This window comes from Lissotriton helveticus, chromosome 2_1, assembly GCF_964261635.1.
Source record: "Lissotriton helveticus chromosome 2_1, aLisHel1.1, whole genome shotgun sequence".
In the NCBI taxonomy this organism is placed as follows: domain Eukaryota; kingdom Metazoa; phylum Chordata; class Amphibia; order Caudata; family Salamandridae; genus Lissotriton; species Lissotriton helveticus.
This window is the reverse complement of record NC_136059.1, coordinates 825,984,112-825,998,157: the sequence shown is the minus strand read 5'-3', so window position 1 is coordinate 825,998,157 and position 14,046 is coordinate 825,984,112. Positions and strand designations below refer to the sequence as shown.

At 40.6% G+C, this 14,046-nt stretch overlaps 1 protein-coding gene across 4 annotated transcripts in view; it reads right to left on the bottom strand.

Moving 5' to 3' along the window:
* The window catches only part of DMXL1 (Dmx like 1), a 2,287,446-nt gene that overhangs the window by 235,468 nt on the left and 2,037,932 nt on the right, over positions 1-14,046 (bottom strand). For all 4 annotated transcript variants that reach the window (XM_078675553.1, XM_078675555.1, XM_078675552.1 and 1 more), the window contains one exon: positions 6,511-6,571. In XM_078675553.1, the coding sequence (XP_078531679.1) occupies positions 6,511-6,571 (61 nt within the window). The remainder of the gene's footprint in view (positions 1-6,510; positions 6,572-14,046) is intronic.

Sequence of the window (14,046 nt, the reverse complement as noted above, 5' to 3'; positions counted from 1 at the left end):
TGTGCAGCACTGCTACAATAAAAACAGGTCAAATATACATTCTGCATCTTGGTAATTCATTAAGTATTTATTAACTCTTCAAGAAGGAAATCATTTGAACTTTTAGACAAATTTAATTTGAACCCATACTGATCTTTACAGGGACCCCATATTTTAGCAAATCTATGCAGGCACCCCCTCCTCGTTTGCGCAACCAAGCACAAGCCCATGCTATAGTATCATTTCAGTATTGTTTGTAATGTTGGACTGCCCCGGTCTTTGCTCTATATTTCTTTTCCTAACCACCGGGTTAAAGTAAACCAGTATATCCGATACTATAATGCTACCTGGTATTCTCATACTCTCAACAGTGTAGTACACACCTTCAGTTGTAATGACAGTCCCATAACTTTGGCGCAGAAGCCTTGAGTTTATGGGCATTCACATAACATATCACCAGAGACGCTTCTAATTTTCATTGTCTTTGAATTGGTAGTGTTGCACCCTTAAATATTCTACTTTGCGTAATAGCTTTAACTGGATTAATCTAACACCCATTATTATGGACACACTGGGTGTGCTGCAGGCTATTCACACATTTAAAATTTCCATTGCTCTTATGTTTGTGTTTGTCAGGGACGCTAACTTGTTCTGTAGTCTCATATCCAAGAATTTACTTTCAAGCCTTATATCCTGTGGTAACTACGCTGTTGGGGAAATAACATCATAATGCTTGTTTAAGCTGTATATACCTTAAAGATTGGGACTTCTCTCATTTAAATTCAAGGTGCAACTGTTCAAAGGTCTCATTTCCTGATGTACCCTATACTTCCTCCACAATAGAGATAGCTGCCTATAATGTCCTAACCCTTAAGACAGTCAGTGCTACTATTATATCTTTCTCACCCATACAGGGCTCTGACATATTAACAGACCTTTTAAGTGATTTCTTTAGTAGCTTTACCCTATATACTTACTATCAAGTCCATTGCCAGTGACAACTGAGCTGTGGGTTTACCACTGTATAGTGTGTTCAAGTAACTGCCACTCAAAAAATCTGCAAACAGTGAATGACTCATCCTGCTCAGTAGCAGCCCAATCATTTCCTACAGCAAGCTGAGATGCCTCATAATGCTAAGTTTAGGTAGCACAAACCCACTCTTCCTTTCATACATGTTTCTTGGTAATATACCCAACGCGATCCTAGATGAGCCTCCCCTTTACTATAGGGCCTTCAGGAGTTAACTACATGAATATACACCAAACCGAGAGCAGTCGGGGAGCGTTTGCAGCAGGGTAGGAAGAGTATGATGCCAGCTGTGTCCTCTAGTGTGAAAGGAGTGGGCCCCCAACACTCCCTTTGCCAGGAAAAGGCTGCATTTGCTGCCCCCTTAGGATGAGAAAGTTAGCTCCTGTACTGCTAATGAAGCTGTCTGGTTCGGGGATAAAAAGAAAAACAAAAAGACCTGTGGTGTAACTATATTTGAATCACTTGAGATACAAGTCAGCCTTCTTTCTGAATAGCCTAGATCCAGCAATGTGCAAATCCATAGGGGATAGATACCCCCTGAAAACCTGGCCGATTGCTTCCAAGTGGCTTTGGAAGTACTACACTGGTGCCAATAGCACATCTTAAGGGCACCAATTCGTGTTGCCTCCCTATCTGGGGCAGGGTCCTTCATCAATGTAATAAAATGGAGTTGATTGTTTGCCTCTTTGTCCTCATCAGTTTTGTGGGCACATTAGGTATGTACTTGAACGCAGTGGAGTTGGAACCGAGGAGGACCTCTACACTAGGATACCACTAATGTTGAGGGAGAGGCCTGGCTGAAAGTCTAGTTGCATAACCACTGTTTGTGCCTTAGTTATTTCACAGTGCCACATAAGCAAGAATTGAACTGATGTCGGCCAGGGGTCAGAAATTGGCGCTTGCACGGTAGGAACTGGCTTGAATCCAATGACTGAAACGGAGAGCAGGACCAACACTAGTATCGGCCCAGGAACAAGACCCAGGAGGGTAGTCGCCGCTTAGGAGGGTCCTCTGGTGAAGGTCCAACTGGGGGCCTCCACGTATCTAGAGGGTGCAGGTAGCATCTGAAAAATGTGCAGGCATGGGCTCCTTGAAGGCCACTGTCTGCTGTAGGATTGACAGTGGCCTGGGAAATTTGGGGCATGCTGTGACCAGCTCAGATTCATAAATGCTAAACTCTTTGAGTGATACCCTTGCAAGATCTCACAAGACTTGTCAGTGTCAGAATGGGGACGAGTCCAGTCATGGCGCATTTCTGACTTCAACTTACTAGAAGAGTTTGAGTGCGGGAACAACCTGAGGACTGCAATCGAGAATTGTTTAGCAACTTGGAGTAGTATATCTGTTTCTAATACGGTCTCTTCACTTGCTTTGTGACATAAACCTAAACCTCCCACTCCTTGACTGTCTTCAGGTGCATGAGGGCACACTTATCGCACATCTTCAAGCTGTGACGATAGCCGAAGCACCATGGGCAAGTGATGAGCGTGTCTGTGACCAACATCGGTTTCCTGCAGTCATACCAGCTTAAAATAATTTTTGTTGGAGTCCTGTTCACTAGAGCATTGTGTTAGAACAAAATTTGAAGTTGTAAAATCATCTGTTAGTAGTGGAGCTCCAGATCTATGTTAATCTTAACTGATGTCAGTCCACAGTGGTGGCGCTTATATGCGGTGCTGCTCTACCACTTCTAAGGTAGTATGAAGTCACTATGGAGTCATATGATGCTACCTATTACTTTGTGACGAGCATTGCTGAAAACATCTTCAGGTACAGTCTGGTGTATGGGAAGATTCCAAAGGTGAGAAATATGCGGTTACAAGTATTCATCCGAGAGCTTTTCTTTTTGGTGAGAATACCCCTCATGATAGCTGTGAGTAATTCAACAGATAAAATCCAACATTCGATGAAAATGAAATTCTATGTAACTTCCATTTCGGGTCAAGCTAATCCCAGTCACCTTTGCGGAATTAACATGTCAGAGGTTGCCTTGGACGCATTATTATAAAAGCTTACTGTCTTCTTCCCATGTATGGCTCCAGTCAATAGAAAGCCAAATGAATCTGGCAGAAACAACACCAGCAACTCAGTTGGCACTGCTCTGAGAAAAAGGTTCCATTACTACAATAGAGCATCCAAAACCTTTTATTATATCAGCGTGAAAGAACTCTCCTTCCGCTGCACCTAGTACATTGTTTTGCAACACTGCGGAAATAATGTGCGTGTAACCCCCTAATCACAGCAGATTTATTGGACTTGAAACAATAATTAATAAAAATGTGCCTACAATTTCTTCTGGATAGTGTACAAGTTTGGGTGTTTTTATTTCATAAATGGTTGAACATCACATGACATTTATTTATTTATGTCATCCATTTGCCTAGCTAGATATAGTTCATATATTATATTTATTTATATTCACTAAAAAAAACACTAATGTTAAAGTGGCGTTATAGTTAAGTGTTGAAATGAGGCAAGAAATTATGTTTTAAAAAAACAAAACCCACTGAAATACACCAGTTATTGTTTAGTCAACTAACTAAAACTTGCACCTCAATCATGCCCTGCATATGACCTCGTATATTACATTATGTCTCATTTGATCACCTAAATATTCCATCATTTTAATCTTTTTTTTTGTGGATTTCATTTTTTTAAAAATCATATTCTAAATTGGACCAGCATCCAACCCTGCACGAGCAGCCAATCCCTGCTGTGCACAAAGGTTACTATTTTAGGATTAGGGAGCTGTTAATTGACTGACAGAATGGTTAGGGTGAGTAAACAGATGTGTAAAAGATATTCTTATGCAGATTACTTTTTAAAAATCTATTTCTATCCCCTTTAAAAACTGAATTATGCTTCAAATAACTAAAACCCCATACCACTCCCCTTACATTTTTAACCTGGTGGTTTTACACCTGCATTAACATCTCAATGCTTCTCGGGGAAGGCTCTAAATTCAACAGCTTTTACCCCAACAAAATAGCATTTAGGAGTGCCTCACTTCTACCTTTAATACAAAATGGTAGCGCACTTGTTGTCCATTAGCAACATATAGTGAAGCAGAAGATGATCACTAGGGAGTAAACCTAACAGGCTGCTGCTTGTGTTGCAAGTACGTTTCACTTTGCATGTCAGAATGTTTTACTGATATGGATGATTCTTTGAGAAGTCATAGAAAATGTGTCTTAATTGTAGCTTTCAAGATCAGCAACCATAATTTCTGTGACGAAAAGAATCCCCTTGATTTGTATATTTCTAAAGCAAATGCTTTTAGAATGTTAGCACTCAAGTTTTTCATTGGAACACTGTGGCAAATCTGCAGTAGAACACAGAAGAAACAACTGACAAACTTCTTTTTGCACATGTTTTACTCAGAATGTCAGACTTCTTGCTCACACGGATAAGAAAGATAGAGTGAACTGAAAGAAAATGTGTTATTTTAGCTTAGGGAGCACCTTTCATAGTCATTTTTAAATGGAAATAGAGAAGTGCTGGTACTCACTATCCAGAGTACCAGTATGCTCCTGAGAAGTGCTGGGACTCTCCCATAAAATGTATTGTAGCACTGACGATAAGTACGACTACTCTTCGTTTCATATTAAAGAAGTACAAGTACTCAGTACCGGATAGTACCTGCTCATTTAAAGCACTGACCTTCAAAAACCTCTATGAGAAAATAAATTGCTCTCTAACATGGTTCATTAAATCCCAGCACCAACAAGTGATTTATATTGCAAATTAAATCTGTTATCATGTGTTCCTTTTTGTGACCCTCAAAAACAGGCTTTTACTACAATGCATTTCAATGGGGCAAGGTTCAAGAGTCCTGTTATAGCTGTCATCATATGTTGGCCATGTTGGGACCAGCCAATGAGGGGAAGGGCGGTTCTAAAGGGCCCCATACATGCCCCTGGGGGGCCAGTGTGTGCCTACACTGACCCTTATATATACATATTTTAATTCATATTTGGGATGTAGGGACAGAACACTGACTTCTGTAATTCTTGCCACAACATATTATTCATGTTGCAGCCAGCCAATCAGGTTTGACTAACCCCCTTTAAATTGGTTAATCAGAGCTTAGTTGGACATCAACAGTTCAGATATTACTCACTTTTTCTGGAGGTTAGCTCCTTCACGGCCAAACCAAGGGCCTCTTTAAACACACATTTCTTGAAAACTACTGAACTGATTTACACCAATTAATTGAAAAGTCTGTAAAGATCTAACTTTGTGTCAAACTGAAAATCTAGTTCAGCCTTTGCTACCTTGTTCTGAACGTGATGGCCAAGTGTGATATTACATATATGTGTGTTTTTTCAGGGTAATTGAGTTATGTGTTGGACTCACCATTCTACTATTCTAAATGTTCGTCTTATGCCTCTTTTGATCTGCATAACATGGTATTGCCCTATTGATCATGACATGGTCTGGGAATAAGGAAGTAGTATTCCCATTGACCTGTAATCTGCATTTTGCAATGCTTGCTTTTGTTATGTTTTTATGAGAACTCAATAAAACAAAGTTTGTTAAAAAAAAACGTTGTGCCAAATTTGACGTAATTTAGTTCAGCTGTCTTTTCTGCATTGGAAAGTAAACCTGCCTATGGAAATTAACATAGGAAATTTGATATTTTTGCGACCCTTCCCCATATGAGGGATCAGTACCTAACTCTCTACGGAGGAGCCAAAGTGTAGGAATTTTTTGGGTGAAAGTTTTGTGCAGATTCATCGAACTGCACCAAAGGTATTAAGAAAACAATAAATGTCTTGTCTATGGAAACTCGGACCTAACTAGAACTGCTCTGGTACTATCGTTGCCAGATTAATGTTAGTTATATATCTTAATGGCCTCAGTTGAGGATGAACAGCATTCTGATTGACCCAGGGAGTTTTTTTTCCCCTTGAGCCAATTAGCTCCCATAGGAAACATGGTTCCACGGGAGCGAGCGCTCTGATAAAGAAAAGTTTTGCTGAGAGCCATAACATAACATAGGGACCTAGTTACCTATTCTGAAAAATGTGCGCGTTTTTAAAAAAAATATGTAAGGGGGCAGGGTAGGGATAATCTGCTATCTACAACTGGTTAATTTCTTTGTTTTTTAAAAGTTCAAAATGTTTTGTTTAATCTGACATTCACCTAAGTTATTTTAACCTTTGTTTTTTTCAGTGAATACATGTATATCTTTTTTTAACTGTGTCCATTAATGCAACCCTAGATGGAGTTTTATTGCCATCTGTACCATTTTATCCTTTATTTAGTTTTGAGAGGCTCAAGAAAGAAGATCTTAGTAAATGTTGGGTGCTAATGACAGGCTTGCCCGATAAACAAAATGAAAGCACTAAGAAACAACAATGACATTGTAAAAGTGAATTTATGATTACACTTTGTATTCAAAGTTTTAAAGTTTCTAACACAGTTGTTCTCTTTCGGCATCCTAATTTACAAAAAGTGCACTTCTTTAAAAAAAACACAAGCATTAAGGTACAACTTACAGTACGGAAGGTTTGGATGGGAAGCCATTCTTCTAACATTATTAATGGTTTTCTTTAACATCTGTAAAATGAAAGAATTATTTTATGATGGAAATAAATGCCTGATGGACAAGTTATTTACCTTCGGCAATGCCTTAGCTGGGTGAGACATAGTCTAGTTGTAGATTCCTTACCTTAGAATTCTCCCCAGGCACCAGGTTGGATCGGGAAAACTTTCCAGCAGAACCTCTGTGCGTTATTTGAGGGCATTGTGAAACTCTGTAGCGATGTTGTCTACCGGATGTGACGTTTACAGACTCCATATAAGCTCTTCTCTGATGCGCTAAGTTTCACGCCAGAAAGCGGAGCCACCATAGAAACTGGTTACAGGAACAGTGTGCCAAAATATTGGATACATCTTTGAGTTAAGCACTACAAGTGTAACATACTATATAATATTTCAAGAAAAGGATTTTGTAGGTAAGAAGGAAACAGTTCACAGAACGGGGAGGATGGGTGGGTCAGTAAGGAATCTGCAGCTAGACGTTGTCTCTTCCAAATAGTTACTGAAGGTAAGTAACTTGTCCATCAAATAGAGGCGTCTAACTGAAGATTCCTTCACTTAGAATTAGATACTGTAGCAAAACCATCCCTGGAGGTGGGTCTGCGAACTGACCTTACCAAAAAATCCATACATAGACCCAACCAGTCTAATGAAAGACAGAAAAGACCAGTGGAATGAGAAAATCAGGTTAGAATAAAAATACACCCCACCATAAGAAATGAGGAAGAACCATAGACAATAACAGCAAAAAAGAAAGATGGGTAGGCATGGTTGAGCAGAACTCATGGCAATGGAAAAACAACGTTTCGAAAGACACTAATCAATATGATCCGACATACTACACAGAACTAAGGTAGGAATTAGAACCATGAATGGCTGAAGCCCGGAAGATCAGGGGCACAGGAACCGTTACAGAGGAAAGCTTCGCATACCAACAGCAATTGATACTATCCAGGGTGAAACTACCGAGAAGAAATCTAGAACACAGGTACAGAAGAGGAAGCATGAGACATGCTTCCACTACAAATCTGCAAAGACAAAACAAAAACTAGTCCTGTCCAGTGAGTATCCAGACAGAGGAACACCGCTGCAAACATTCAACTGGGAGAACTCACAGAGAGGTGAAAAAGAAAAGCAATGCATGCAGAAATATCTCAAAAAAGGTGACTGTGTTATGAAACGAAATATAGATATATAAGCATTGAGATACATATACACACATATATATATATACATATATACACACACATATATATATATATATATATATATATATATATATATATATACACATACATATATACATACACAAACACACACACATATATACACATATATACACACACACACATATACATATACACACACATATATACATATACACACATATATACATATACACACACATATATATATACACACACACACACACACACACATATATATATATATATATATATATATATATATATACACCAACACACAGACACACACACACAACCATATATACATATATATATATATATATATATATATATATATAGAGAGAGAGATATTAGCTACATCTAAGAGCATTTCCATACCGATAGATACCTAGATATAGAGGTACATACAAACACATACATACACATATAATACAGTGATATATAAAAAATATTGATGAAACTAAAATAGCAGCACCACGCTGACATTCATTAACTTAAGTAGCATGGGCCTGAGCAATTAGCAACATAGCACAAAGAAACAGACAGAAAGAGAGAGAGAGAGGGAAATCACACTCCTCAACAAAAGAAAATTGGCAAAGCATTAGAGAAATTATGAAAGCTGTGAAGAAGCCAGAAAAATGCTGGTAAGAGCCACAACCTGAAAGAAAGCAACAGGAAATGGATCCCTGCGATAAGGAATACAAGGGTAAATCGGGCCTAAAACAGGCCAAGGTGAGTAAAGGGCAACTACTGGAAGGCAGAGACTGTCGGAACAGTGAAGGCTATCAGACAAAGGAAGAGCCGATGAAAAAGTAAAAGAAAAACATAGTCCTGTAGAGAAACGAGGCAGTAAAAAGCATAAGGTCCAACATTTTGAACTAATAATGAAAAAGCCAATCGAAATGAGAGGCAAGTGAAATGAAAAAATATATATTCACTGGAGGAACAGAAGTTCCACAAATAGAAGGATTCATTAAAATTGAAGGAAACAGAAGGCCAATCACTTGTAAGCCCAAAGTAAAAGAAAAAACAAGTGCCTGGACAGAGTCCGGTCATGATATGCCATACTCGGTGTGTTCAAAGAATTAGCGCAACTGCAATAATAATAAGAGAAATCACCACAAAGTGTGAAAACAAAAATCATCTAATGAAGAAAGTCACTCTAAAAGTGACACAGGTGGCAATAACCGATTCCTGAGGACAAGGCTATAAGATACTGTATAGCACAACTGAACATAACCGTCTGTGAAAGTACACCAACCTTACGGGAAAGGAAGCCCAAAGATGTAACCATTGGTTAGAAAGAAGCAATAAGAATCAAGAATCCATATGTAGATGGATGAAGCCATTAATCTACCTTAATGTCATGCAAATTAGAGGCAGCAAGGATAAATATGTTGCATATATGCAACGGTAGTACTCAGGACCTGAGAGAAAGAATCAGAACTAGGACACAAGGCTGGACGTAAAAAGAAGGAGAGAAAGAGAAACTGAGACTCTCATGCACGACCACACAGAAAAAGTATGTGTAATAGACTACAAATAAAGGAGCTTAGCAGGACAAACCTGTCTATACAAAGTGCACCCTGCTGTAGAAAGGAGAGAAAGGTTGCCAAAAGAAAATGGGAACACAAGAGAAAAAGATGTCATAACGGAAATCACTGGTCAGGCCCAGAACGTGTATTTACAAATACAGACCATACCAGATGTTCCATTGCTCAAAACTGGAAATTCCTTTAACCTAAAGGGTGCTCCCTGAGAGAATAAAGAGAGACTAATGATGCAAAGGTAGTGGCATCTCAACAAACTGTACGCAACCTTCCCCAAGGGGAAAACAAGCCACAGGATCCCTTAAGGGATACAAATTAATAAAAAAGAATGGCAATATGCCTACCACAAGTGCCCCCAAGAGCAAGTAACACAGGTAATCAATCTCATTCGAGAAAAACACCATAGAAAAATATCTCATTTGGGCAAGGAGCCCTTCAGCAGAGATAACAGAACAACCTATTCAATAGGTAGTGGACCAACGTAGAATCAGAAAAAAAGACAACCGGTTGTCGACAGTGTAAATCCAAAGAAGAAATAAACTTGCAGAAGCAGGAACACCACTCCGGGTAATGTGCTATATGGAGCAGACCCATATAGGGGCACTCCAGAAAGTGGAACAGAACGCATATGTGAGTCATTGATAAAACATTGAATAACACGGTGACCGTAAACACAGCTTTGGAATAACAATGAAAGTTGAGAGTAGGGAAACGAACCAAAGGGTCTGCACTACCCAAACTCTCTTGGAACCGGCACAAAGGAGTATCGGCATGGGCATCAAATAAATGGAAGCCAATCAAAAGGCATGTCAATTAAAGTGGATTGGACTCCCTCCGAAAAACCAGTGGTCCGAAGCCAAGCCCACCAACGCAACACCACAGAAGCCATGGCACAGCCAACTGAATCGGTGGCATCCATTCCACACCAAATGAATAATTTAGCAGCCTGCTGCCCATCCGAAATCAACTTGTTATGATTAGGATACGGGAGCAATGGCAACAGCTGTGCCAATGAATCCCATAAGGCATGAGAAAAACGCAGAAAGATGTGTTAATGGAACATAAAGCAGAACTGGTGGAAGGGAAAATATGCTTTCTACAAGAGTCCTGTCTCCGGGAATCTCAATCAATCGGAGTATGAGGAAGACTATGCGGCCTGTACCACAAAACTGCGGTGTGTCGGTGGGCAAAGCAGACAAGCTAGGTCAGTGGGGGCAGGGGGGTGCTTGTGGGCTATAGAGTGGTCCACAGCACCAGTACCCGGTCTAGTCCAGGGCTCCAGCAAGATATAATGCAGCACTTCACAGAAGAATAGCACCGGCTCAACACCTGATTGGCCAGGATGAAGAACTCCAATGATGGGGTCAGTAGACTTTGTTACCGAAGGAAAAACAAGTCTAAAACCACAGCCACCCTCGCCAACATGTCTGCCAAAGAAGAGCTGGCCTCTGTAGCTAGGCCAGGAGGAGAAAGAAGGCCAGAAGCAGGGGAAGACTACAAACCGCTTGCTTCACTTACTTTAGCTATCCAACTTTCCACCATAGGAGGATCTGCAGACGTTGGCTGTACAAACCCAACCCCTTCCCTATCATCATCTTACAAATATTGTTAATGCAAAGGTTCTGTAGAAACATCATGCATTGCTCTGCGCCTGTCGAACCGGCATCACACAGATGTCAGAAGACGACAGTGGAAGGACATGTAGCGAGGGGAGGCCAAAACCGCTGGAGCTAGCCTCAAAGGCTTGTGCATAGGTGCTGAGTCGCAGTCGATCAGCACCACAGGTGTAAATCCCAAGGGCTGCTCACTCGAAGGCGAACTCGCCGGTGTGGACACACTCAGTGGACCAATTACCTACAAAGGGCCAAAAGGCGCTCCTGGGGAAGGTGAAGACCCAAAGATGGCGTGGATAGCATGATCATAATCTCTGATTTGGGTCAGAGTTGCCCCGGGTTCAGGAAAGGCAAGGATGCATGGGAGAGACTCTTATTTGGGATCCTCAGCCTGAGGGCGTGAGGAACCGGGGGATGCAGCAATTTCGGCCGCTTGTGATGAGACTTACTGCTGGATATCTACGGGGAGCAGCATCCACTGGAACGGCTCAATTAAAGGACCGTAGAGTGGGAAGGAGACCAAGATCGATGGAACTTCAGGGTTGCGCCAACCGTGCAGACAGGATCTTCATCTGTCATTTCTGCAGAGCATTTGACTTAAGTTGTTGACAGGCGTCAAACTACTTGGAATCATGGTGCTTGACCAAGCACCACACATTGACAGAATGAGGGTCCATGGCGACATCTGTTGAGCACAAGACACACAAGGTTTTAAACCAGAAGGCACAGAAAAAAGGCACACTGTTCCAGACGGAAAAAACACAGTAGGCCAAAAAACGGCCAGAGGTCCAGCTTCTTCGGATCTGCGTTGTAGTGTTGAAAAGAAGAAACGGACGTCAGTGCGCCGGGGAAGGGCTTATACGGACTACATCGAAGTCACATCTGGTGGACGATGTGGCTACGGAGTCGCATGACCGCCTCGAGCGACACACGGAGATTCTGACGGAAAGTTTCCAGATCCAGTCTGGCTCCTGTGAAGAATTAGAAGCAAGGAATCTGCAGCTAGATGTGTTAATCAGATAGTAATGTATAACTTGTTGTCATACTGGATTACAAACTTCACTATTACCTTAACCGCAGAAGGTTTTTATAGCTAGAGCAAAGCAAGCAATTGATTTACTTGCAGACCAGTAAACACCTGGACAACACATCATTCAAACTTCAATTTAAAATCTGAAGGAAGATCTTTAACTTGATACAACTCAAGAGTGTAGGAAAGACATGCAAGACATTGAAAATCTTTAAACAATGTTACTGCCATTCATTAGTCAAAACAATACTTCTGTGCCTCACTACCATCCAAGGCACGCTGGACTAACACTTCATACTCTAGCTGTGAGAAAAAAAAGAAGGAAAGGTTTACATGCACCAAAATTATACAAACATTAGGTTGATTTGCAACTAGGAAATAACTTATAAGAGCAAATGAAGTTGTAACTAATAGTTTAACACAAAAACACAATGAAACTCAAAAGGCGATTTATAATCACTGCAGAGGGAAAGTCATTGTGTTTCTCAAACCCGCAAAGACAAATGGTCTTCATCAAATGCCCTTACCTCCCTTCCTTGTATGTCCCATTACGATTCCATTATATTTATCAGAATAAACTTTGAAACTGAAGGTTAACCAAGGCAGACACATATCCAAAGGTTAAATAAATAAATAAATAAGAACAATAAGAGAAATACTATATGTAGGAAGTTTCAAAAGAACAACATACATCACCTGTCTATAGTAATGAGTTACTTGCATTTAATCACACTTCTAATGAAGACTAGCTCTTCATGCTATGTCTTTACCTTATGAAATATTTATGGTACCAGACTACAACTACAAAATTTCAAAATCCTTCCACCTAAACTAGGTAAGCTCCATCAGATACATGCATTTACGGTAAAAGCTATCTATGACACTTAAGTCAACTTTATTTATTTTCCTCAGAAAGACCAAGAAAATGAAATGTATAAACCTGGGTAGACCAAGAAAATGAAATGTATAAACATGGGGATAATTTAACTATGTAAAGTGACTATTCTAAAAGGTATATCTTTCAAAGGCTTCCATTTTTAGTGGACAATTTTTTAGCAGTTCCAATAGAATTAGATCTTTTGGAGAGGACCTGCTAGCTCTTATGGCAACATACCCCAACTAGATGAGGAATCATTAAAGCACTCTGCTACCGCAGCAAACCTGTTTTACAGTATTTGAACACAAGCAATACAGTAATGACTGGTAAATGTTTGCCTAAATATTCATGTTCCATACCTACTGATGTTGAAGATACTAAAGAAATGGTTACTTACTTGCAGCCACTTCACTGAACTCATAAATGTTAGAATACTTCCCTGCAGCATTTTGGGATCCTAGAACACTTCTTCAACATTATATGTCTTTCACCAGAAAGTCTTGGAGAACAGAGCGGACAAAAAAGCCATCTCTCCGGACTTGGCTGACCAGGCAGTAATATTTGGTGAACATGTGCAGCGATGCCCACGTAGCTGCCTGACAGATGTCATTTAGGGGGTCTCCTCGTCTCAAAGCAGTGGTAGCTGCCATGGCCCTGGTAGGATGAGTGTGCAGTCCCACTGGAGGCTTCTTTACCAAAGAATAGCGGGCTTTGATACACAGAACGTCCCACAATGAGATGGTCCGTTTGTGCATGGCCCGACCTTTCATAGCACCCGCGTAACCAACAAACAGCTGGTCGTTCACCCAGAATTGTTTTGTGCGATCCAAGTAGAAAGAAAGCACACATTTTGGATCCGACCGGTGGAGCCTCTCTTCCTCTTTTGAAGGATGCGGAGGCGGAAAGAAGGTGGGCAAAGTGATAGTTTAGCCAGTGTGGAAAGAAGTAACCACCTTGGGAAGAAAGGAAGTTCTAGTTCTAATGAGGACCTTGTCCTGGTGACAGCAAGAAAGGGAGGCTTGGAAGAATGAGCTTGTAGCTCGCTCACCCTGTGTGCAGAGGTGATGGCCACCAGAAAGGCAGTTTTCATAGTGAGAAGTCTGAGAGGACAGTTACGTAGGGACTCAAAGGGAGCGCACATAAGATATGTAAGAACCAAATTCAAGTCCCACTGAGGCATTGCAAAAGGAACAGGAGGAAAAAGGTGAGTAATGCCCT